This window comes from Physcomitrium patens, chromosome 6 (genome assembly GCF_059467195.1).
Source record: "Physcomitrium patens ecotype Gransden chromosome 6, ASM5946719v1, whole genome shotgun sequence".
NCBI classification, from domain to species: Eukaryota; Viridiplantae; Streptophyta; class Bryopsida; order Funariales; family Funariaceae; genus Physcomitrium; species Physcomitrium patens.
Window position 1 is genome coordinate 14152424 of NC_143415.1, and position 24466 is coordinate 14176889.

At 39.7% G+C, this 24466-nt stretch overlaps 2 protein-coding genes across 2 annotated transcripts; both read left to right on the forward strand.

The window, feature by feature from the left end:
* The first annotated feature begins 647 nt into the window (after positions 1 to 647).
* Positions 648 to 9727, forward strand: LOC112284047 (kinesin-like protein KIN-UB). Its single transcript, XM_024523551.3, has 20 exons — positions 648 to 1075; positions 1343 to 1922; positions 3248 to 3348; positions 3459 to 3581; positions 3819 to 4004; positions 4116 to 4337; positions 4533 to 4692; positions 4906 to 5055; positions 5238 to 5326; positions 5449 to 5661; positions 5920 to 6102; positions 6313 to 6567; positions 6901 to 7251; positions 7463 to 7613; positions 7806 to 7898; positions 8052 to 8177; positions 8298 to 8423; positions 8683 to 8826; positions 8924 to 9052; positions 9221 to 9727. The coding sequence occupies exons 2-20, from the start codon at positions 1706 to 1708 to the stop codon at positions 9379 to 9381; spliced, it is 3180 nt and encodes a 1059-aa protein (XP_024379319.1). The 5' UTR covers positions 648 to 1075; positions 1343 to 1705; the 3' UTR covers positions 9382 to 9727.
* A 4198-nt stretch (positions 9728 to 13925) lies between these two features.
* LOC112283949 (zinc finger CCCH domain-containing protein 6) lies at positions 13926 to 19859 on the forward strand. The gene is made up of 5 exons (XM_024523365.3): positions 13926 to 14751; positions 16471 to 16680; positions 17187 to 17311; positions 17512 to 17672; positions 17917 to 19859. The coding sequence occupies exons 1-5, from the start codon at positions 14605 to 14607 to the stop codon at positions 19110 to 19112; spliced, it is 1839 nt and encodes a 612-aa protein (XP_024379133.1). The 5' UTR covers positions 13926 to 14604; the 3' UTR covers positions 19113 to 19859.
* The last annotated feature ends 4607 nt before the right edge of the window (positions 19860 to 24466 follow it).

Below are 24466 nucleotides of genomic sequence, written 5' to 3' on the forward strand. Positions count from 1 at the left end.
GGGATTGCACAGTCAGTAGGGCCGCCATGACACAAGGCCACTTGGAAGGCCTCCAATGGGCCAGAACAGGATTCTAGAATGCAAATTGGATCGTGATTCGACAAACGCAGCAGCTCCCTTCAAGTTGCTCCTCCACAGGGGAAGACGAAGAAGAAGTAGAAGCCAAGGTGACTAAAGCGTAAGGGGAAGCGGGGACTGGAGTGGAGAATGCAAAATGGAAGAGCCGGGGGGGGGGGGAGGTGTGAAAGTAAGAAAGTTCACTCACTCACTCGATCGTTCAGGGAGGGAGGGAGGGAGGGATTGAGGGGGGGAATATTAATAATGATAATATTTTTAAGAATAAGTAAACCGAATGGGCTAAATATCGACCGGGTATCATTCGAAGAAGCCGTAGGTCTCGCGTTGTTTCTTTGCAGGAGGAGGGCGTCTGTCTCGGGAGTCGCATCCCAAGGCGCGCATGGCCCTTCTCCCCCCCCCAACTCTCTTGGACCCAGCCCGCGCCGCTAAAACGGCGGGCCACCCGGTGAGAGCCGCCCGAGGCCGGCCCACCCCCACCCGAGGAAGCAGTGGGCGGGGGCGGGGGGGTGCGGGTGTGTCCTGGCTTTGGGAAAAGGGGGTCCCCGCCTTGGTTGGCAATGCAGTTTGGATGGTTGGGCTGGCCCCGTTGGCTGCACCGAGAGAGAGAGATGCATTTTTCCATTCCTCCTCCGGCCCCTTCGCCATAGCTCCTGCCCCTTCTCTCGCATCGCATCGCAGCACTCCACTCCACTCCACTCCGTTTCCTTACTTCCTTCCATCTCCACTCCTCTGTCGCATCCCGCCTTTTCATGTCCTCGCTTTCAATTTCTCTCTCTCTCTCTCTCTCTCTCTCCTGTAGTAGTCGTCATCTGAATTCATTCTTCTCCCTGTCTTTTCGCTTTCGGGATCCAGCGACCAGGCTTTAGACGGTTTTCGTCCCGCGTGCTTTTTCAGAATTTATTTGGGCCGTGAGGTTGTTGGATCTGGTGGTCTCTTGTTGAATGTTAGTGAATGAAGTGAAGGAAGCTGGTTTGCGAGGTTGCATTTTCGATGCAGGGTGAGTGGTGGTCGAGTGGACCTGGATTTGTTTTGTTTGTTTGTTTGTTTGTTTGTTTGTTTTTTTTTGGTGAGGGATTGAGATTTTGGGGTTGGGGCTTTGGATCCGCGCGCGGAGGTGTTTGCTTTGGTCTTGCAGTGGAGAGTGTGGAGCGCTGGGGTTCTGATGGTTTTATCGTATGCATGGGGTTTGGTTCACTGAGTTTGGTGGTCGTCGACGTGCATTCTGCTTGTCTGATCAAAGTATTGGTTGATTTCGCGCTCTCAGGATTGGCGCATTGGTTTCGGAGATGCTTGCGGTATCAGGGACTTTGGAATGAAGCTCAGTAGTGCTATTGGTGGTTCTGAGAAAGAGAAGCCCATGGACGGATTGGTGTTGATGACTTCCTATCTGCTTGTTACGCAGAATTGAAGCCTTCTGAAAATTTCGAGTACAGTGTTTTGGTTTTCAGGACCGAGAGTCTCCAGGGTCATTCAAGCTTACAGGATATATCGTCTTCTTCAGCATTTGTGATTATATAGCCGGCGTAGGCAGTGCATCGGATCGCAGTCGCAGTCCCGGACTCCTTGTCGCTTGATCGTGAGTGAAGATCGACCTTACTGGATGCGGTGAGTCAGGCAGATTCGAAGCATGGCATTCGCCCAGACGCACAAGAGTTCCCGGCCCCTTTCCGTGAACTCTCTCAAGAATCAGGCTTGCCCGTCGCCCTCTCAACCTATTTCTTCTTCCACCTCTACAACTTCTCGCCCCAAGTCCGCCTCGGTTTCTTCCACGACTTCTTCAACCTCTGTCTCTTCTACTAGGCGCCAGAGCAATGGATCGACCAGACAATCTCATGACGGCGGCGGTACGCAATTTTTAGTCTGCCATTCAATTGACAATTGTGCACCTATCATGTCATTTTCCGGTTACACCTTTTCCAGCATTTCTCCTTTTCTCTCTTCACAATCCTCGACTATGCTACGAATATCACGGGTAGATGGACATCTTGGGGTCCATGATCTCTTCTAGGAAATCATGTGGAGTGGGACTACTTCTTTCTGTCTTTTCTTGAGGATAAACTGTCTCTCAAGTCTTCTACACAAATCTTGTTGTTTCAGCTAATAATAAGGTTACTTAATTGTTGTGCCCATGCAAGCATCTTAAGGGACATGTACCAGCGAGGGGATATTAATTAGAGGCCAAATTGTAGGATTTCTGCACCCGAGGCACTTCAGTTTATCTAAGTTTTGCAACATACAACCTCCACTGCGGCCTTGATCAGTTTTTCGCCCATATTTCGGGAAAGGCCAGTTGCTACAATCTAGATCTAGCAGGCTGCTCATGTCATAACAGAGATCACTTTGAGGCTTTCAATGTGCTTCTGCCTCTTCTAGTTTCAGATTTTCTGACGGGCTTGGTGACCTTTCTTATATAGAGTACCCCGTGGTTAGTCTATAAATCTATTGCCAACCAGATATTAATGTGCACTCCAATCGTAGGTGGATTTTAAGCGCAGCATCTCGGATAGCCCATCAGATTGTTAGGGTCAGGTGTGCTGATGAAAGGATACATCTTATGCTAGTATGTGGATCAGCAACATTAAACAGTTATGTTCATTCTGTCCAATCCTGCTTCGTTCCATTAAGGAGCGGGTACACATACAGTATTTGTCTATCCACTCTCGTTTAGCTCAGATGGACAAGCTCTGAGTTCTTGTGCACCACGCATATGTTCTCTCGTAACTTATTTCTGTACGCATTTGTGAAGGGTGTGTTCGCTTAAGCATACCTATCGAAACACATCGCAGGGTATTTCTTCATAAATGTCGTAGCATCATTTCCAAATTAGGCAGAGTTGGATTTCGTTCGTAGTTCTCACTGCCTTCAATTAATCGTTACTTCAGGAAGATATTTGAAATAGGGGAATCTTATTCTTGACTAGAATTTTAGAGTTAAATTAATGTTGGAGAGGTACTTTCTTTTTTCTTTCTGGTTGTTAGGAGTACATGATGTAGCACTAGGGAACCTACAGCATTAATGAAACTGGTCTCCACTAGAACTTTCGGCAAATTCATCTTCTTTAACAGACGGTGAAAATATGATTTTTTTGCATGTGTGGTGCCTTGTTATTACTGAGACAATTTCATGGGAGGCACAGTGCGGGATTGACTCAGAAATTGTGGGATTGCAGTAGCTAATCGAGTACGAGTAACGGTACGGTTGCGACCAAGGAATGCAGAAGAGTTGGAGTCTGATCGTGATTTTGCCGATTGTGTGGAGCTTCAACCCGAGGTATAGCAACCAATCAAAATACAACTTGTCTTTTTCTAAATAAGTCGGGATTGGATTTACTTGAATTGAAGACTCTGAGCAGCTAATGAGCTTTGACCCTCCCCTTGCAGCTGAAAAGGTTGAAGCTCCGCAAAAACAACTGGGACTGTGAGACGTATCAATTTGATGAGATCCTCACGGACACCGCTTCCCAAAAACGTGTTTATGAAGTTGTTGCAAAACCTGTCGTGGAGGTCCTGAACGATTTCCTGTGTTCAGTTTGGCGTGCACTTTGCTATTTAGAGCTAGTCAGCGTTTCTATTAGATGCAGAAAGGAATCTTGGTAATTTTTGGAACATGCCTGTTGATCAGTGATTTCTAGCGGTGGTTCCCTTGTGTGAATTCTAGGTTTTTAATGTAGCTTGATTGGCGATCTAAAGTTGTAGTGTGCATCGTCTCGAGTTTTGATGTCTTATTCTGTTAACTTTCAGAGCGTCCTTGAAGGGTACAATGGTACAGTCATGGCCTATGGCCAAACAGGCACAGGAAAGACGTTTACTCTCGGTAAGCTAGGTGACGAAGACACAGCTGATCGAGGAATCATGGTCCGTGCTTTGGAGGATATCTTGGCTGTTATCAACCCTGTACATGACACAGTTACTGTGTCGTATTTACAGGTACAAATAAACTCTGCGATTTTTACTCCAGTATTAAAAATCGTTTTGCTTATATTTGTTCTCAAATGCTCCATACTCGATCTCAAATGAAAATGCTAAGTCGGGTTGCAGCTCTACATGGAATCAGTACAAGACCTGCTATCACCTGAAAAGGATAACATTGCAATTCAAGAAGACCCCAAGACAGGAGATGTGTCGGTACCTGGTGCCACTCAAATTCAAGTGACTGATCACCAGAGCTTCTGCAACCTATTAGACGTTGGTGAAGCAAATCGATTTGCTGCGAATACAAAACTTAATACAGAATCCTCGCGAAGTCATGCGATTTTATTGGTGCGTGGCGTTCTATCACCACCTGCACGCATTTACTGCTATGAAGCATCTGATATTTGACAAAATTTTGTACTTACTAATACGATTATAGTCACTTCTCAGACCTGAACAGTGCTGTGACCTCCTAAATTTGGTATCCCGTAGATTTCGGAGGAAATACTAAGATGTCCAACTTCTGTCACATTACTGCTGTAGGTACAAGTGAAGAAAGCAGTGAGAAATAAGGAGGTTGTTGTTCCTCCTGAGAATGGGAATGGAGGCTCGCATTCAGTAAAGGGGATGCGTGCACCTACGATTCGAAAAAGCAAACTCCTCATTGTAGATCTCGCTGGTTCAGAACGTGTTGATAAATCAGGTTGCTTCACAGTTTTGCTTTTCATTTTTCATGGTTATCACGCAAGTCTACGTCGCTATGCATTTTTTCGTGCAATGTGGTTAAGAGCATTGTTATTTCTAGATTTTTTTTCTTTTTAAAAGTTGTAGCAATGCTCTCTACATATTTCCTTGTTCAATATAGGGGTGACGGAAAATGAACTTTCATTAAATTCTTGTTGTGGCATGAACACAGGCAGTGAAGGCCATACATTGGAAGAAGCTAAGTCTATCAATTTATCATTGACAGCATTGGGGAAGTGTATCAATGCTTTAGCGGAAAACAGTCCTCATGTGCCCATTCGGGATTCTAAATTGACGAGACTTTTACGTGATTCATTTGGTGGTAAGATGGTTCTCCATGAGTGTCCTGTATATTTTCTGGTTTTAAATTACGACCCTTGAATCGGCCAAGGACGACAAAATAAGTTTTGAAACTGTTCCAAAAAAGCAACCCACTATAACTACGCTACAGAAATGCTTATTTGAAAGTGCTTATCTGAAATGCGTTGATAATTTCACTTGCAGGAACTGCTAGAACATCCTTGATTGTGACCATTGGACCTTCACCGAGACATAGAGGAGAAACAACCAGTACTATCATGTTTGGACAGCGAGTAAGCATTCGTGTCCCTTCATTACTATCTCAACTGAGGTATATTTATTTGAAAATCATTTTACCAGGGGAAGCAACTGTATTTTTTTTTTGATAACGTGAAGCTTTGGAAATCTGGTACAGGCCATGAAGGTCGAAAATATGGTCAAGTTAAAAGAGGAATTTGATTATAAAAGTCTTTGTCGAAGGATGGAAGCTGAACTAGACAGGCTCGTCGCCGAGAATGAGAGGCAGATAAAGATTCGACTGGAGAATGACGAAGAATTAGACCGAGTAGTGGAGGAAAGTCGTCAGCTTGTTATGGAAGCTGAGACTCGGCTTCAAACTGCAATGGATGTACGTCATCTGTGACTAGGAAGATTATGTAGGCGAACTTTTAGTTGAAGACTGAGTTATGAAGTGCTCCATTTGTCATCCTTCACAAGCTTCATGTACTTTGGAGTGCTTTAGCAGCCTTATACTGAAGTGTTCCGAAGTACAATGTCATTGCCTTCCCATTAGGTCGATTTACGGCGCTAGTTTAGGTTTAATTTTCGTTCTCAATGTGGTGGACTGCTCTTGTCTGACATATTGAAAGCATTGTGATGGTTACAGTCTATAAATGAAGAGCGAAGTATCTACGAACGGGAAGTGTCCGAATTGCGGCAAAGTTGTGAGAAAGGATGTGAGGAGGTGGAGGAACTCCGACGGAGACTGGAAGAGGTTATTCATGTTCGGGACAAGCTGCAGGAGGAAATCCAAGCGCTTGCTTCCGAACGCCAGAATGATCAACAAGAGGTGAGTGGCAGTGTTGGACATACACATGTGCATAGAACATGTACTGATTGTGACCAGATCTAATAGATTATTCGATGGTGACTGTGTTCACTGAGACATCCTTTCAGTTGTTCTAAATTTTTCCTTTCGTCGCTTTTCTGATTGTTTCATATAATTGGTAAAAATAAATCGTACACACAGTTATAGTTGCTTTGATGGTTGGGTTACCAGAAGCACACGCAATTAGAGAACCTGAAGCTGCAGAAAGAGATGACGGAAAAAATGGAGAAGCATCAGAAAGAATTAATGCAGCAAGTGGAGAAACATCAGTTAGAATTGGCAACAGCACTGGAGAACGAGAAGCGTGAGCGGGAACATCGTGAACGCTTGGAAGAAGAGCTGGCCAGCCAACTACTTAAGATTGAGGAGCTTGAGCGTGTCGAGGAGCGCCGAAGTCTTACGTCTCAAATCCAACGAGATTCAGAGGTATACTCTATGTCTTTGTAGATCTTCTAACATGTCTACAGTTTTGGAGACTCGAAGACTCACCTCAGTATCTCTTAGTCCTTTAAAACTGTTCTCATCAGATAGACAGATGGTGCGTGTGAAAAGTCTTCTCCACCTTCGTATGCATCCTCCCTTTTAGCATTAGACGAAAGCATCACACGAGTTTTTTAGTGCGCGTACCTATTTTAAACTCATTTAGGCCAAGCATAAAATAGGTTTTTAGTTTGGATACCCTAGAATTGTACAAAACTTTGCCTCATTTAGAGCCAGGAAATGTGCTGATATCCTTTGACTTATGAATTTTTATTGAAGGTGTCCAATGTCCAAAAGAAGGAAATTGAGGAACTTCGGACACTGCTAGAAAATGAACGTCAGAGGAGGCGCGAAGAATCTGTTGGTCAAAGTAAAGAGATTGCGGAGCTTAGCACCTTGCTGGAAAATGAACGCCAGAAGCGCGAGGAGTTAGAGCAAGAGCTAAAGTCTACGAAGACCCAGATGTCAAAACGGGGCGTGAATGGAAGCCTGACAAAGCAACAAGGCGACGAACTTCTCACGGTGAGGCACAGGCTTGATGAGGAGCTGAGGGAGAGGGAAAGAATGGAGGAGGAAATCCGCCATCTCAAGGAGCAAGTTGCAGTCCTTACCGAGGAGCATGAGGAAGTGGTTAGTCGTCATCGCAACTTTTTATCTTTATTTGGCTAGACTCAGGTGACAACTTCCATTTTTTATTCTTTGAATAATGGAAACGAAATAACCTTTTGTGGTAGAAACACTAATTCCAGCTGAATATGAGCAACTGTGTATTGATTAATTAAAAGGTGATCAGTTATCTTTCAACATAACTATAACTAACTTTTTGGTTCATGATCCACAGCACTCGAGGAGAATTATGACTAATGGAGGCATGGGTTCAGGCAGGAGCTCAATTGGTTCAGAAAGCCCACTTATAAGTATGAGTAAGCCTAGTCATATGCGAGACACTATCAATGGCCAAAGAGCAACCATTGCCAAGCTCTTTGAACAAGGTAATGTTGACTAGACATTCTCAACACGCTACATGTGGACGCGTCGGTGGATCGAGCAACTTCCTAGAAAATGTTCAGCTAAAATGATTGTTTCAGCCACGTCACATGTACTTGAGCCCTCTAAAATAACCATGGACCTGTAATCTGAATATTTTTATACTTACTGTTACCCGTTTCTTTCGTTTTGTATAGTTGGCCTGCACAAGATACTCTCCTTGCTGGAATCTGAGGATGTTGATGTTCGCGTCCACGCTGTAAAGGTGGTGGCAAATCTCGCAGCTGAAGGTGATTCAATCTTCTCTTCTCGTACAAAGGAATCATTAAATTTCAATCAAGTTTATCCCTTGTTGGTTTATTTCAAATTATCATTCTATTTGCCTGTTTAATTAAAAGCAAGGCAGACAATTCCTGAAGAAGGCAAATGTATGTGTATTCCAGAAGCCAACCAGGAGAAGATAGTAGAGGCTGGAGGCTTGGGATCCTTGCTCATGCTTCTACAAAGCTCAGAAGATGAAACCATTAGGCGTGTAGCTGCTGGTGCTGTGGCCAATCTTGCAATGAATGGTACGTGTCATTTACATTTTTTTGTGTTTTAGGTCTTTTTTAATCTTAATCTTCAAGATCTGTCAGTTTTTTCTTCAGAAAATTCATCGTGAGATCTAATCTTCCCAGTTCTGAGTGCAGAGACAAATCAAGAATTAATTATGTCTCAAGGAGGAATAGGTCTTTTAGCGCGAACAGCTGATGATGCTGAAGATCCTCAAACACTGCGAATGGTAGCCGGTGCTATAGCAAACCTATGTGGCAATGGTAATTCCTATTTTCATTCCTTACGTGCAAATACCAATATTTCCCCTGAACTTTTGCACTTCGTTCTTCTCTCTCATTTTCGATGTTGCTGCCGTTCTTAAGTTGGGAGTATGGTCTCTAACATTATTTTCCCTTCATGTCTTTAGTTTTCATGTGTTCTGTCTTAGCGATTCGTTCTGAGTTGAATTCAACTGAAGTTTTTAATTTGGATTGATTCCACAATCTAGTATTGAATTCTTATGTCGTGAGATATATGCAGACAAGTTGCAGGTCAAACTCAGGGAAGAAGGAGGCATTCGTGCACTCCTTGGCATGGTTCGATCACGACATCCCGACGTGCTGGCCCAAGTTGCGCGGGGAATTGCTAACTTCGCCAAGTGTGAGTCACGTGGTGCTGCTCAAGGTATCTTTTTCTACCTAATGATGCATTGTGGTTATTTTTTACTTCTTTCTGTCCAGTGTTACGCGGTTAGGATTGACATTTTATATAATAATTGCAGGTTACAAATTAGGGAGATCTTTACTTATCGATGATGGAGCCTTGCCTTGGATTGTAGCCAATGCTAACAATGAGGCATCACCGATTCGCCGTCATATCGAACTGGCTCTTTGTCACTTAGCTCAACATGGTATGGAATTAGCCGTACTTGATTTTTCAGTGTAGACAATTGTTTGTTGCATCCCCTCTACAAAACAGTTGGTGATGATCATCATTCGTCAATAAGAGAATTTCTATGGATACTAAATAGGCCAAACCTGATGAGGCATCTAATAGTTCTTTTGTGTAAACTTTGCAGAAGTGAACGCCAAAGACCTTGTTGCGGGAGGCGCTTTGTGGGAACTTGTGCGAATTTCTCGTGAATGCTCAAGAGAAGACATTCGAAATCTTGCTCAACGTACTTTAAATGCAAGTGGGACTTTTCAAGTTGAATTAAGGCGCCTCCATTTAGTCTATTAAATTCAATTAAATCAATTTTCCCTCCGATCCATCATTTAGGTGGTTCCACAATTGTTATCCTCCCTTTGTATAATTTGTTAGCACTGCCACCATCATACATTTAGTCGCAACCAGATTAGTTGTAAAATCTTTGATTTAGACTTTAAATAACTAACTTAAGAGTTTGTGTAGAATATGTTGACAACACAGAGTTTTGCTTCTATGCATCGTAAACAATCTTAGAATTATAGCCAGAAGATAACCTTGCACCTTTACCTGAAATAGTTAGTCAGAAAGATCATGCCCGAGCTGCATGAATGTGTCAGAATATTTTTTGAAACAATGCAGGTTTCAATTAGTTAGCCAATTTGCACCCTCTCATGACATGTTTAGTGACTTGTGTTTGCTGCATTGAGCATAATTTTGTTATTGGAATTTGCACACATTATGCTTGGGAAGTTTGTGGTGTGTTAGGCATGCTTTTTGATCCATGTATAGTCTTAGTAAAGCTTTGTTGTACTACATCTGGCTTATGTGCCACAAGTATCTTGTCATGTATTCAATGTGGAAGTGGCATGCCAAGGGGTGATGTACAATTTGTGGCATCATGCTGATATGATGCAGTTAAGGGTCCCTCTGCCACTTAAAAGTGAAAACCCAGTGCTTCATTTCCTGAAACATTGTGTAATTCAACTGACTAACAAATCCTTATTTTCCTCCTTAAAACCAATTCTGTAAATGGAGAAGGCCACTGTTACCCAAAAGCACATGGTACTAGATAATGAAGAAATGGATGCAGAAAAATAGGCAATGTCTGAGGGGAAGCCCATATACCTTAGCTAGAGCTACTTTTTCTTGTGTATGTATACAACACCTCCCAGCTGATGGCTTCCACTGTGAAGAGCAGGATGGATAATACTGGAAACAACATCATTACAAAAGCAAGCATTATTTGTTGCACCATACAGAATGCTGCTCCAACAATCCCTGTATTAACACAACCATCCAAAGGAGGCCTTGTACTTATGAAATTTGATCACACCCTGAAACACATGTTGTTCAGTTGTTTGCCCAGAAGCAATGACTGACAATGGGCATCATGGAAATGGAGCTGCAGTAGCTGAAGACAGCATGATGAGATCTAGGATAAAATATGGGCTAGTTTTTACTGCTCAAGCTGCTATTGACAAATATTTAGAAAAATGAATTATTTAATTTTAAAGACATGGTAGCTCCTGTTGGACATTAATTGAGGTAATATCTCCAATGCAACAGAGGCAAACTCCTTCGAATAAAAACCATACTCTTCATTCTTTCAAGTATAGGAGAGACCACATGGTGACTTGTGTTGTTCTCTTTGTGAAATTGCAAAGCTGTCTAGTTCTTAGTTTGTGTGTTTGTTTGTTTGTTTGTTTTTTTGTAAACTTTTGATCACTGCATGTGATATTTGTCTAGAGAGGAGCAAGGCTGTGTTTACCCAAATTCTGTGCAAACTTAGTATATTGGCCTCATCTCTTCTATACTCCTTGATTTTGGATTTATAAGTGCCAATCCTAATTGAAGGAATATTTTAGTTTGTTTGAAATGCATATTGTGTAACCAAGTTCAATGAACTGTCACCATGAGGTTTTTTTCAATATGTACTATATAAGGTGACTAATACAATGGCTAATATTTATTCTGAGCAAATAGGTGTATTTGAGGTATAAAGTATGTCATGAGTAAAAAAAATAAAAAATAAAATAACAGTTGTATAATAAGTAAAATAATAGTAATTTGAATCTAATATATTGAGATTTTAGAATACACACAATAAAACAAAAATTGCCACTTAAAAAATGTATGAAGTTTTTTTAACAACATGCAAAAGATATGTGACTGACCACCATTTTTGTAATACTTGATGTGTATTGTTTTTATAGAAATACACATGATATAAAACAAATACTCAATAATATTTTTAAAAATTTATTTTTAAAAATTTATTTTTAAAATTATTTTCTACATTTATGACAACACAAATAATAGTTTTTTTTTTGAATATGAAATGGATATTTTAATATTATTAAATATAAATCTTATTCAATAAAAGCCAAGGAGTAATAAAAAAGATAAAATAAAATAAAAATACAATGAGATAGCTAAATGGCTAAGCTAAGAGGGTTTCTGTACTTTGAAGACAAGATGGCAGGCCACAAATTTTAAATTCTTTGATGAGCTGAAATTGAAAATCCTCACTAAGGAGGTCTTTATATCTAGAAGTCCAATTTGAAAGGCCATGGTTCTAAAGTCTTATGCTTGGTGAAAAACAAAATCTTTCTTTAAAAGCATTGGCCTTTAGATACAATATAAATTAAAAAGAGGCAATAAAATAGATCAAATCATTACTTTATTACAAGTTTTACATATATCAACTTGTATCTTAACCTTAATGATTATAAATATATATATATATATATATATATGTATATATATAATAGTAATTTATAATATAGCTTCTATATTTTTTTCTAAAAGCCACTTCTTAAGATAGATCCAACAAAAATTTAGAAGAATAACACTATTAATGCCATGCAGCAAAAAAAATGCATTCTACATCATATTTGTTTCTTAGGGCCTTTAGACTTTTTTTAAAGTAAAAAACTCAAGGAGATTTAGAAGTGGGGGTTTCTCACCTTGTTTCCTACATACAAGGTGCACATTAATTGGTTATATACTTAATAAAATCAAACTAAAGGCCTTAAGAGGAAAATATACGGTGGAATGGACTTTTTTCCAACATAACATGAACAGTGAGGTCTCCCATAATTTTTGTTGGACTTTTCTCAAGAGGTGGTTTTCAGAAGGAAAATAAATAGAAGTTGTGTCAAAATTTGCTAAAACTTATACCACTAAAAAATAAGATTTTTTTATAATATACTTTTCTTATTCATAAATTAAATATTATTATTATAAGAATAAGAATAATAATATTTTAAAAAACTCAAATCATGAACAATGATTTTTTCACCTTTATGTATTATTTTCTAAGAACGGTTTGATAAAGATACTATTGATTCTGTAAATACTCTTAAAATATTATATTTTACAGTGCAAATATATTTTATTCAAAAAAATTAAAGGGAAAAAAACTGTAATACCTTTAAATTCCAGTTTACTAGATGCCATCTCAATTTTACCCCCTAAAATTCTTACATTTTTTCCTTTGATTTTTTAGTGTTTACTATTAAATAAATAAATAACCCTTGAATAAATATTTAGAATTTGTAAGAAATTTTATTATAAATCTCCTTAAACCACACCATAGAATCTTTTCAAGTGTTTAATAATTTTATTTTTTTCTAAATGATTAAGCTTAAGTTGAATTTTTAAAATTTTAATGTCAATTTTATGACTTGATATTAAGAAACTTTTTAAAGAAGGAGCATATCATATAATATTTATGAGAGGAAAATACTAAGGTTATTTTAAAATAAATAATAGTTTTAAAAGTGATGAAAGATATTTTTAGTTTTAAAAAATATGGTACATATGTCGTCTTAAAGTTTAAATTCTCTGTTGAACTTCAACATTTGAATTTACCAATTATTTCGAAAAATAGTTAAAACTTCTTATTGAAATTACAATGTTTAGCCACTAAAAGTTTATAAAATTCTAGCATGACAACACATTGGCTCTGTACTAATATTTGAATATTCAATATAACAACAAAGCTTATTTCAAAATTTGATTTATGTTTTAAAAGATGTTGCTTGATGTGGATAGTAAAAAATAATATATATATATATATATATATATATAATAACTGTATATTTATATAATTAATCAAAAATGCTATAATATATCAACATTATCTATTTGAGATGATGAAAACTATTTCAGTTTTTTTATTGGTGGTAGATTATCTCTTTTTCTTTTTAGATCAAATAATCTTGTTAAGATATTACCTTTGAACTGTTAGTTTTTTTTGTCCATTGCAAATCTGGCAGTGGAGAATTTTTTTGATGATGGTTATGATAGATGGATCAATTTAATAAATGCCTGGGACAATATAACAATTCCCTATATATATATATATATATATATATATATCTCTCTCTCTCTCTCTATATATATATATATTTATATACACATATACATACTTGCATACAATACAATGCATGGCATAACTTACTGCTGCATCAGTTTTTGCCTCTGATTACTACAACAGGAAACAAGCTGACAACAGAAATAGAGTAATAAAAAAGGAAGACAATGGGTGCAAATGGCACCATGTTATTAGTCATGAAAGTGGTGACCCTCTGGAAAGTAGAATGAATGTTGAGGGATGAATCCTATCACAATACTTCTTCATTCATCCACACGAACAGAATGAATCCCAGAATGGTACGACGAAAAGATTGGGCTTCTCCAAGTGTTCATCCACATGGATGAATGATCGATGGATGGCTACTCACGCCTCTGCCCACGCGCTCGCGTTTGCCAGATCCCGCCCGCCCGCGGTGCAGTCGAAACCCTAATGACACACTTTGCCTTTTCTCAGTCACCGTGCCTCGACGCCATTGTCTTTCGCTCGCTCGCTCGCTCGCTCGCTCCCACTGGGCGGATCGGATCTCGACTGGCCTTGCCTTGTACACCTTCTCCCCTGGCCATGTATCACTTACTCCTCTCCGGCCAGCACTTCCTTCGCGATTCTTCCTCTCTGCGTGCACTTCGTCACGCGTTTTTGCACTGCCGGTTGCCCTACTGAAGTGGCTCTAGCAGGGCTTGTTGGCGCTCGATCATCAGTCTCGTGAGCCTCAGTGTTTGAAAGTGCCTCCTCTCGGTCTTGGAGCCAGGTGGTGTCATAGAGGTAGTCTTGCGCGCGTGCGCATGTGTGTCGTTAGCTTTAGAGTTTGTTCATTTCTGTGGCTTTCGTATGTTGTTCGGGTGAAAGTTGAGTGCGTGTGTTTGTGTGTGGAGTGTTCGGGGTTTGGCAGGCGGCGGTGTGATAAGATGGGGTGGTGATCTGATAGGAGAGCTAGAGGCTTGAAGTGTTTGTAGGGAGGTACTATTTGGGAGTTCAAGGAGAGCTTGAGAGCGTTGACTTGGTTCTAGGGTTGAGTGAATCTGTTGTGTAGTGAGTGGATATAAGGGCTGATGGGGTAAAATTTAAGAACGGTACGCATTTTGTCAGGTATTTTTGTTAGGGCTTCACGCTTCCACGGTTATTTGGTGAGTGAAAAAAGTAGTCAAGTGTTCGCGATGGCCGCTGTTTCTTCTCTACCTCCAGGTTTCGAAGGGGCAGTTGCGGGAACACTTCCTGTTCAGCCCGTTCCGGAAACAATCGTCCCAAACCAGGCAAGAGTGAGTAAGAAAGTGTCATGGGCCTCAGAAGACAACCTGTGTCAGGTCATTCCTCCTCCTCCATCTAACGTTTCTCCCTTATGCCAAATTTTTTCTTGTTTTTGGTGTGCAAAGATTAGTATTTCCTATCTTTGTCTCAGACCTCAGGCGGTAAGTTTCAAAGTGAATGAAAGTGTGAAGACGTATTAAATCCTAACTGGTCAAATTCTAAAGAGCGAGGGTTGGAAATGGAAGAGCCATGAACGGGTAACATATATTGCAAACGATATCTCAGGAAATATTTGAGAAATCGCTACCATCTGGAAATTCAGCAGAATCCGGAACAATACATCACTTACGATTGTGTCAACACAATCTTCGTGAAATTTATGAGAAAGCATAAATACAATCTTTGTGAAATCTGTCAAGGAGCTCGAATACAGGCCATAAAAACAATACCGTTCTGAAAAAGGATAATGACGCGTAATGAATTGAATCTGTTACGTACACATCGGCTTACTTATTAAAACGTGCCGATCATCTGCATTGGTGAATCAATTAGATGTCTCCCCCGGAAGATTTAGGGGAACGAGGGTAGCTCTTTCCGAGATTCAAGAGTTGTTGTGCAAGGTCTCAGTCATGTCTTTGTAGGATAGTTTGGAGTTCCTGAAGAATTTTCAGTGGAACACCTTGTTCTTACAATGTGTTAAAGCAGGCTAACTGAGATACGTGTATGTTGAGTTACGTTATTACTTCTCTTCATTCTCCGACTTAGTTATCGTCTTTTCCACATATGAAGTTTTAAGGTGTACTTTGTGCTTCTCTTGTGAAAACGTCGGTGCTGTCCTCAATTCCCGATGTTTTGTAGATAGTTCTGATAAATTTACGCGTTACTGTTTGCTCCGTCTAGTATTCCTTGTTTTCCTGTTCACGGGAATCTGAAGAATGAAATGTTTTCCCTGTACTCTATCTTGCTTCTTTGTCTTTAGGTACGTGGTCCGGTTATTAATCAAGTCTTAACTAGGCATCGCGGTTAGGAGTAGGATTTCGAAGTAGTAAATTGGTCTATTGTCTAAGTTTAATTTATTGCGGAGAGGTGCGCGTTTTAGCTTACAAACATATCCAGAGCTCAATGGAGGGTGTTGAATAAAGAAATGTTTCTGTAAATTGAAGGCACAAGGACTTGTAACCAAATCTTGTAAATCTGGAATCCATCTGTTACGGCTGACATGCAGTCCGATCGTTTACATCACCTTCAACTTGGAAGACAGCTAGTTTTGACTGTCACACTGAAAGACATACATACAGCTTCAATACGAATAGCATTTGTGAAGGTCAGAGTATCTTTACGAGAATGACACAGCTTCCTGCTACCTCTGCAATGTTTTGAAACAGCTCATTACTGCGCAAACGGAAGGTCTCATATCAATACTGCGTTTCATGTGCATTTTTTCATGGGGCTCACCTCTTGACGAAGTATATGACGACGAAAACACGTTGAAATATCAATGTCATACTCTAAATTCCTACGTTTCCTACTAGCTCGCTGTGAGAAATTTGTCATTTCTGTCTTAATCAGGAGGCGGCTCAGGAGACAAAGAGTGTCTTGTCTCAAACGGCTGTGCTTCCTGTCTCGAAAGACATGATACCTTTGTTACTTATCTTCCATCTCTGTGTCAAGACCTGGTGTACGCAGGCGACTCTTCCTTTCTGAAATTACCAACGAAGCACTTTTACTTCTGTACTAGGCGCGCAAACTGATTTATGTGCAAATATGTGACGCAGGTGCGGCTCTTTGCAGCAGAAGATGCACCTGCCCAATCTAGTATCATGCTTCAAGATCTTCTCCAGGCCAAAAAGGCGAGGTTTATGCATGCATTGAATCCTGTGGTTCCTGTGGATCTTCCTCCAGGATTTGGACCTTCCATGTCAATGGGAACAAAGCCAGTTATAGCAGCCATCTTTCCATCTGTGCCATGGCGGGTTCCAGAACATGTAAGTTCCTTTCTGCAGTGCACAGTTCATCCCATTCATCATTTAGTTAGGTAACTTTCTTGTCACGCATTGTTCGAATCTGTGCAGATGATCCTAATTTTTAAAGGAGGTTAGAGTTTTCTCCGCGGGGATTCATTGTCACTTCCCAATCGATTACTCTTTTCGATGCATAGTGTCAGATTTAGATATCTTTCTCCGAACGTATGACAGAGGCTATTGACTCAGATTGAGGAGCTGGATGCGCGTGATCTTGCTCAAAGAAGTTCGCAGTTTATGTATCCAGTTTGCTTTGTGTTATTGCTAGGCCGCTTTCTAATCGAATGCCCTTTGAATGAACAATGTCTAATTTTGTTTCTTTTTCCGAGTACTATGCCTGTGATCGAGGTGCTGGATGTAAACAATTGCTCAACGAAGTTTGCAGTTCTTAGTTTTCAGTTTGTTTTGTTTTGACCAAGCTTTCTATGGCAATGAGTGGAGCATCTGATGTCGAATGTGTTTTGATTCAGTTCAAACTGGACCCAGCTTGGCTCGTCATGGCTGGTGGAGACAGTAAAGAAGTGTTCGCTCAAAAACAGCGAGAAAACAGGACACTTGAGGCCGTTTATCCTCGACCCTCGGCTATTCCTGAAAGGTACGTTGATAGTCGTCATTTTTGTTTCGTTGTTATTTGTATTCCATATGAAGATTCCGTGCTACTTTGGAAGTCATAAACTGATGAATTTGCTTTGGCATTGAGCATCCCCGTTACTTGCTGCAAAATGGTTGTGAGCTAGTTGGTGCAACTGCTTGCATGTGACACTTTCTAATACCACATGGCTTATTGCTTTCCAGTCCAGCAGAGCCTTCCGAAGTCCACTTGCCTTTCGATTCAGACGATTCAAACACACTCATAATCCCAGTTGTTCCATTAGAAGATGATGAGTTGCCTGATGTAGATGAAGGTTTAACACCTTCAGATAGCACATATGAACGTCTACAAGAGTCTTTTTCAGGTGAGCCTTGTTCTTGTAGTGTTTGGTATTTGTATCTATGTAAGGTAAGCCTTGACATGAGCTCATTGTTCCTGTTGTTTTTAGTCCTGGGTTGTAGGAAGAGAGCCAGTTGTCGTCGTTACCTGTCCTTCCGTTTAAGTTTGGACGCTCTCTGCGATGTTGCGACACTTCTGCAGTATTGTTCTTTGAATTCACTTCAATTAATATTGACACGGTGGTTTGAACTTCTAAACTCGACATGCAGGCCAAAAATCTGTGTCTCCTCCACCAGGGTTTCCCTCTTCAAGCACGCATGTGAAATCTCGAAATTGGTTTCCAGAAGCTCCTCAAGATAATAATAGCTTCCTATTAGCAACATCCACAGCATCAGCATACGGACCACCCATCACTATAAGTAAAAACCTAGTTCCCCCGAATGGCACTGCTGTGCAGACCATGAACACGTTCAACGGTCGCATAGGATCTATGGCCCTCCCTGCTCGCACAACGGAGGGAGGGACGGAACCAGACGTTGCCGCAGCTACCGCCGCTGCCTACGCGGCATTACAGCAATCAAATGATGCAACGATGATAGATCGAGAGTTGCTCATTAAATTCCTTACAAACCCTTCCATGCTTCAGAGTCTTTCTGAGAAGCTGGCACAGAATCCGCCAGGAAATCATGGAGTAAATCGCAGAAACCCAGACAGTGTGGATCACAATGGAATGGGAGCTCGTGGAAATGGACGAGTTTGGAATCCTACGATGACTGACCAGAATAAGGGTGGACAACGATACGCTGAAGCACCGGCAGTTGTGGAAGATCTTCACACGAGCCATGGTTATGACAGGCCGCCTGGCTTTGGAGCACCTCCAGGTACCAACGGACTTGGTCAAGCACCTCCTCAACCGGGACAAGGGTATGGACCTTCCGGGTCTATTCCCCTCTCTTCTATATCCCAACTCTCTGCTGGCTATGACCAGCCAGCTGTGTCTGGTTCAGGGCGCCCCATTTCACAGCGAGGTGAACAATATTACAAGGACCTTATTTCACAGCATGGAAGAAAAGATGAAGAGAGTGTGTTGGGAGGAGCAGGAGCAATTGATACCGGAAACAGCTATCGAGGGGTTGCGTGGCCCAAAACAATTGGTCCTGACAGGGAGAGGAGGATAGAAAGTGCAGAGCGTACGGAGAGGTCTGAGAGGCCTGATTCTAGAGCGAGATGGGCAGGGAGGGATGTTGTTGAGATGGCAGCACTTTCAGTAAGACAAGGTGACAGCGATCAACCCAGTCGGTTAGGTCAATCTCGGGGAAAATCTCGTAAGGCTTGCTTATACTTCAGCACTTCCAGGGGTTGCAGGAACGGATCTAGCTGCGCATTCTTGCACGAGGTTAACAACGCGGAAAGGGCAAAGAGGCCAAAACCGGAGGGGAAGGTTAACATTACGGGACACATATAAAATTCGGGGTTGGAGATAATTTACACTAAACAAACATCACTAACTGGCATTATGTAGACACAAGACTGTGTCTTAACAAGAAAGGGCCATGTAACTATCCTCCCGAAATGCTTGAGGAAAACATCCAGCAACGAAGAGCAGGTGTATTTCAGGTGCACGGAAGGAAAATTCCTGTACCTGTGTTAAATTAAGACCTACAAGCGGCTCAAAACCCCGCTGTCCTGGCAATTTGAGAAAGCAGGCAGTTGCGGTTGTATTATTTCCTTGAATTTGCTCGGCGTGTTGTCTGACACCAGGAATGAAACACAAACCCTGAACCAGTTGACAGTCTGCGCACCAGTGTGCCATTTGAAACATGGTCTCTGCGAAGTACCGAAAAAACTGAAGGAAAAAAGAAATCTATGATAGAAAGACTTTCTTCTCCCTTCTACTTGGTGACGAATCACTGACAGCTGTCACATGTCAAGTAATAGACTGAAGTCACCTGGCTTGAAGGGCTCGTACTCCGAGGGTTGTGTTACCCAAGTCGTCCTTCTTTTGCGAACTTTGGACGAATTCTACTTCTTATGTCTAATGGAACATGGCTAACGTGGAGGATAAATCGCCGCAGGCCTTTGTAACTCACATGGGTCAGAGTTGTCGTGGATGGCAGAGAGGAAAGAGGCCACTGTGTATAAATCTGCAAGGTAAAATGTGAATATAACCACTGCACACCAATTGTGGGATTGTGCGTGGTGTGCTCTCTCAGGTTGACTCGTTTTTTTGAGAATACATGGAAAGTCCAAACGTAAAGATGAATACAAGCAAACCTGCACATGTAGATCATGATAAACGCACTAGAGTTCTCATGAAAAGTGGCAGAGGTTGCCGAGATAATCCAGCAACTAGTGATCCAGCTGCAATTCTCTTGCATGATTTGAATCTTTTGAAGTCATCGGTAGCAGACCGTTAAGTTACTCTAATTGTCAGCCTCTCAGACAAGTGACAGCAAACAGTTAAGTTTGCACCAAACAGAGATTCCCGAATGAATGATGGCGTTGTAGTAAAACAATGTGTAAAATCCTTCGTATTTAGTTTGTAAATATAAAAAAAAACAAATTTTTTTCTTTGCACAAATCAATAATCAAATGCCTAAATCCAATCTTGGAAGTAAGACCAACAGCTTTCTATAACTTGGTTTCATAAAAAAACTTAGCCTATCTTATGCTTATGATTAAAAAAAAAAAAAAAAAAAAAAAAGGCAGAGTTTTTCCAGGTTTTTCAACATGTAATGTTTAAATGAAATGAGTGCATAAAAATAGATCGAAGAATGTGTATCAAAACTATGCAAAAAGATAATATAATTGATTTGTCTACTATATTCATCAAATACATGCAATTAAGACCAATCACTTTGCAGCTTTTCCAACAATCAATTAATTACTTGTAAGCAAAAAATTTACAATTCAATTCACAAATTCACCAAGTTTTCCATCGAACGTGAATTTGTGCTTTCTTTTTGCACGGTGGGAAGCCACAAGTTATACACACTTGATGAATTTGCCAAAGAAGCCACTCTTCCCAGCCACACAGCAAGCAGCACATACCTTTCCAGAAGGTGCTTGATAGTAGCCCCTTCGGTTTTTTCTCTTTTGTCTTTTTGTTTGCCTTTAATTTCAATCCTCTTTTTTACTTGTTAGTGACTTTATACTTTTTTGCGTTGGTCTTTCCTTGACCCAGCCCACAAGAAGTGGAGGGCAGAGGAAGTTTGGTTAGATGGTTGGTTGGATGGTTGATTGATTGATTGGTTCATTGCCTCCTTTTTATTATTATTATTATGAAATGTGTGTCCAGAATGACTAACTATCGGCCTCTCCATCTCCAGGTGCCCATCTTGAGTCAGTGTGATAATCCACTCATCCCTTTACTAATTTATTATCCATATTACATCCTGAAATTCATCCACTCATCCATTCATCCATCCATCGTTTCTACTTCTGAAATTCCTCCCTCCCGAGCTTCTTTGAGTGATCTCTGTTAAGGACAGATCAGGAAGAAGCCTCCGTTGAATGAGAAGGACCTCTGTGTCTGTTTGTTTGTCTTAAGTACATATATGTACTTGTGTACATACAATTGAATAAGTGTGTGTGTATATATGTATATATATATATATTAGTGGAAACCCATGCCATTGGCCATGTACCAATATTTGCATTTGGTTGGTGCTATCTTTGTAATGAAAATAAGACATATGTACTAGAATCATTAATTTAAGTAGCAAATCAAAATTTTTGAATAACTTCTAATGTCTAATACCACCAAAAAAAATTAGTTCTTAACTAGCAATTCAACAATGCCATGCAAGAAGACAAAGGCAAGAAATTGAAGACCGCATGGAATCCACCACAGCTGCAGAAGCAACATTGTTTTTCATAACCTTGATTGGGAGTTTTTGAGCTCCACACTTGGTGAGCTTGCAATGCTACTTTCGACAATCTGCACCAATAGCATGCAGAATTTGATCTCTAATTGATCCTAAGTTGAGTTATTGCTTCACTTTTGATGAAAACTATGAGATATGCAACCAATTAGAGATGGTTTTTGTCTCCTCTAGTTTATCTTGTTGATTTATCCCCCCTAAGTTGTTTTATTTAAGAAACATATTTATTTATTTTTCTGCTTTGTTTCCTAGAGCAAAACATTGCATTCTACATCTATTACAAAAAAACACATCTACATCATGTTGAAATCCAAAAGCATTGGCAAATCCACCCCCACACATCCATCACTAAAGACACATACTCTCACACACTTGCTCATTTACTTACCCACCCATTGTCCCCCAAGTCTCTATCTCACTCTCTCTTGCTTACATTTGTCATCCACAGAACCTATTTCCACATCCACATCTTCTTTACAAGGGGGAGGAACACATGCCTTTACTTTCACACACATATTCTTTATTTCATGCCTTCACTATTTGTTTCTTTATCTATCCCTACATTGGATTGTCTTTTAAATGATGTTTTTTTTTCATTAAACTACTATAAAAGTGATATTTCTTTTTTCTTTTTTCAAAATTGTTCCTTAACCTTCAAACTTTATCTAAGATGAATAGGGTGTTGCTAATGGCACCATGGTTTTTTGCTATTGTCACCACAATTTTCCATCCACTGCATGTTATTATAGTTTTTTTTTTGTTGTCATAATAATTTTTTTCTATTGTCACTACTTCTTATTTTTATTAAAATTTTAAATTATATTTTATTAAAATTAAATTTACTTTCTATATATTTTTAGAAAAAAACATATTAAAAATATTGATAATCTTTTTCATAGTACAAAAATTTAATAATAGAAAAAAATTGAATGGATGGGATGTTGTGGTGGCAATAGAAAAAATTGTGGTGACATTAATGATACCCTAAAAATAACAATCACATTTATAATTATTCATTACCATATTATCCATATCAAGATACTTCAAAAACCCAACATAACTAGTCAAGTTTAAAAAATGATTATTCAAAGTTTTAAAATGGAAAAAATATTATATATATATATATATATATATATATATTCATATATAGGCACACACAAAAATCAACCAAGATTCCTTCCTATTCATTGAATGATGAGAGAGGTTACTTATGGCATTACCCATGAGAAACAATATGAACATCAAGTGGGTATCCATCCCCTTCCCCTCAAACACCTTCTCACTAATGTGCTGCTGCTACCACAACTACTTCGTGCATTCTCACACTTGTGATAACAGATGGTGTATTCTCATGATGTAACCCCACTGCTGGCTGGCACCATCCATCTCTCCTTCTCATCACTGATTCCCTTGAAACCCTAAAAAGTTATATATGTATACATATATATATATATATATATACATATATATGTACACATATGTATACATATATATATATATATATATATATATATGTGCATACACCCTTTTGTATCCACCACATTTGTATGAGGCATTAGTTTTGATATGAAAAAAATAATGTATTTTCCAAAGGGCAGTGAATGAATTTATGTCATGACATCACAGTATCACTTATTCCAGAGGGACCAAGATTTTATGCAGATGGAATATATGAAGAGGGAGAGAGAGTGTGTGTGTGTGTAACAAAGTACTTTGTTCATTGTCTCTAATTTATATCATAAATATTCAAATAGAATGGATTTAATGAAAATTGATTGGTTGATTTTTTTGTATATAAATCAAATGTAGTTTTTTATATTTAATAGTGTCTTTAGGTCTTTTGTTGCAGCAATTAAAAAACATGCTCACTTGTGTTCAGAACTTCTACAAGTAAAATAATAATCATGCAACTAATCAAGCATGTGAAAGACAACTTTAACATTCTTAGTACTTGCAAAACTTTGTTTATCATCACTTAAGGCAAAATTATCCCATTTGAACTAGAGGTGCTGACAATTCAAAGGGAACAATGTGCTGCATACCAGAATTTCCACCTGCTCAGGCAATAAGATTTAATGTGAAGAAAGTTCAAAGTAAAGAAACTGTCTGAGGGATCTCTCAATGAGGCCACCAGAAACCACAGTGCACCAACACATCACAGCAAGTAATGCAGCATAGCTGACTGAAGGTATAACATATATTGATTGAAGGTATAATGCATATTAGGTCTTTAACTGCCAAAGGATGGCAGGTTGGTACCATGAGGTGTTTGGTTCAAATTCCAGCTTTTAGTTGTCTAACATTGCTTCATGTATGCTACCATGGAGATAATGATTCTATTATGTTCCAAAAATATATACAGTGTCATAAAATACATATTCTGAAAAGAAGGGATAAAGAAGAAATAAAAGCAAACAAACAGACAAACTTAATAATGTTTATGCCCCACAGCCACTAACCAGTACTGATTGTTAAGAAGATGAATGGCAGGCTCTAAATACCACTCCAACATAGATGATATTATAGGTACTTCTATGAACTCAACAGAAATACACTGGTACTGGCCAGAAAGTGAGAAAAACAGTCTCAAGAGTGTAGAACTTCATTATCAACTCCTATTCCATAAAAGATGCTGAACCAATCGTACCAGCAATAGGTCCAACCTTGCAATGAATGATTGGAGGGTTACTGCACATGCTATTAGAAGAAGAAAAAGGGAACAGTAACCTTCATAACACAGCTAATGTCTTTCTAAAAGTGGACGCACCAGCACAGTACTATCTGATGGTCTAAAGACGCACTATTCCATGGACTCTTAATTTATACACAACCTCAGATTGTCCACCGCCGAAGGAGATGTAGAGCGATTAGAATACCACAATGGCCATTTCTTCCAAATTCATTTACGTGTAATTCAAGCAGTGGAAGAGTTGAA

Coding starts and splice junctions, on each gene's coding strand:
- LOC112284047 (XM_024523551.3), top strand. CDS start 1,706: ATGGCATTCGCCCAGACGCACAAGAGTTCCCGGCCCCTTTCCGTGAAC. Junction 4,693..4,905: donor AGAACGTGTTGATAAATCAG/GTTGCTTCACAG, acceptor GCATGAACACAG/GCAGTGAAGGCCATACATTG. Junction 5,662..5,919: donor GGCTTCAAACTGCAATGGAT/GTACGTCATCTG, acceptor TGATGGTTACAG/TCTATAAATGAAGAGCGAAG.
- LOC112283949 (XM_024523365.3), top strand. CDS start 14,605: ATGGCCGCTGTTTCTTCTCTACCTCCAGGTTTCGAAGGGGCAGTTGCG. Junction 16,681..17,186: donor CATGGCGGGTTCCAGAACAT/GTAAGTTCCTTT, acceptor GTTTTGATTCAG/TTCAAACTGGACCCAGCTTG. Junction 17,312..17,511: donor CCCTCGGCTATTCCTGAAAG/GTACGTTGATAG, acceptor ATTGCTTTCCAG/TCCAGCAGAGCCTTCCGAAG.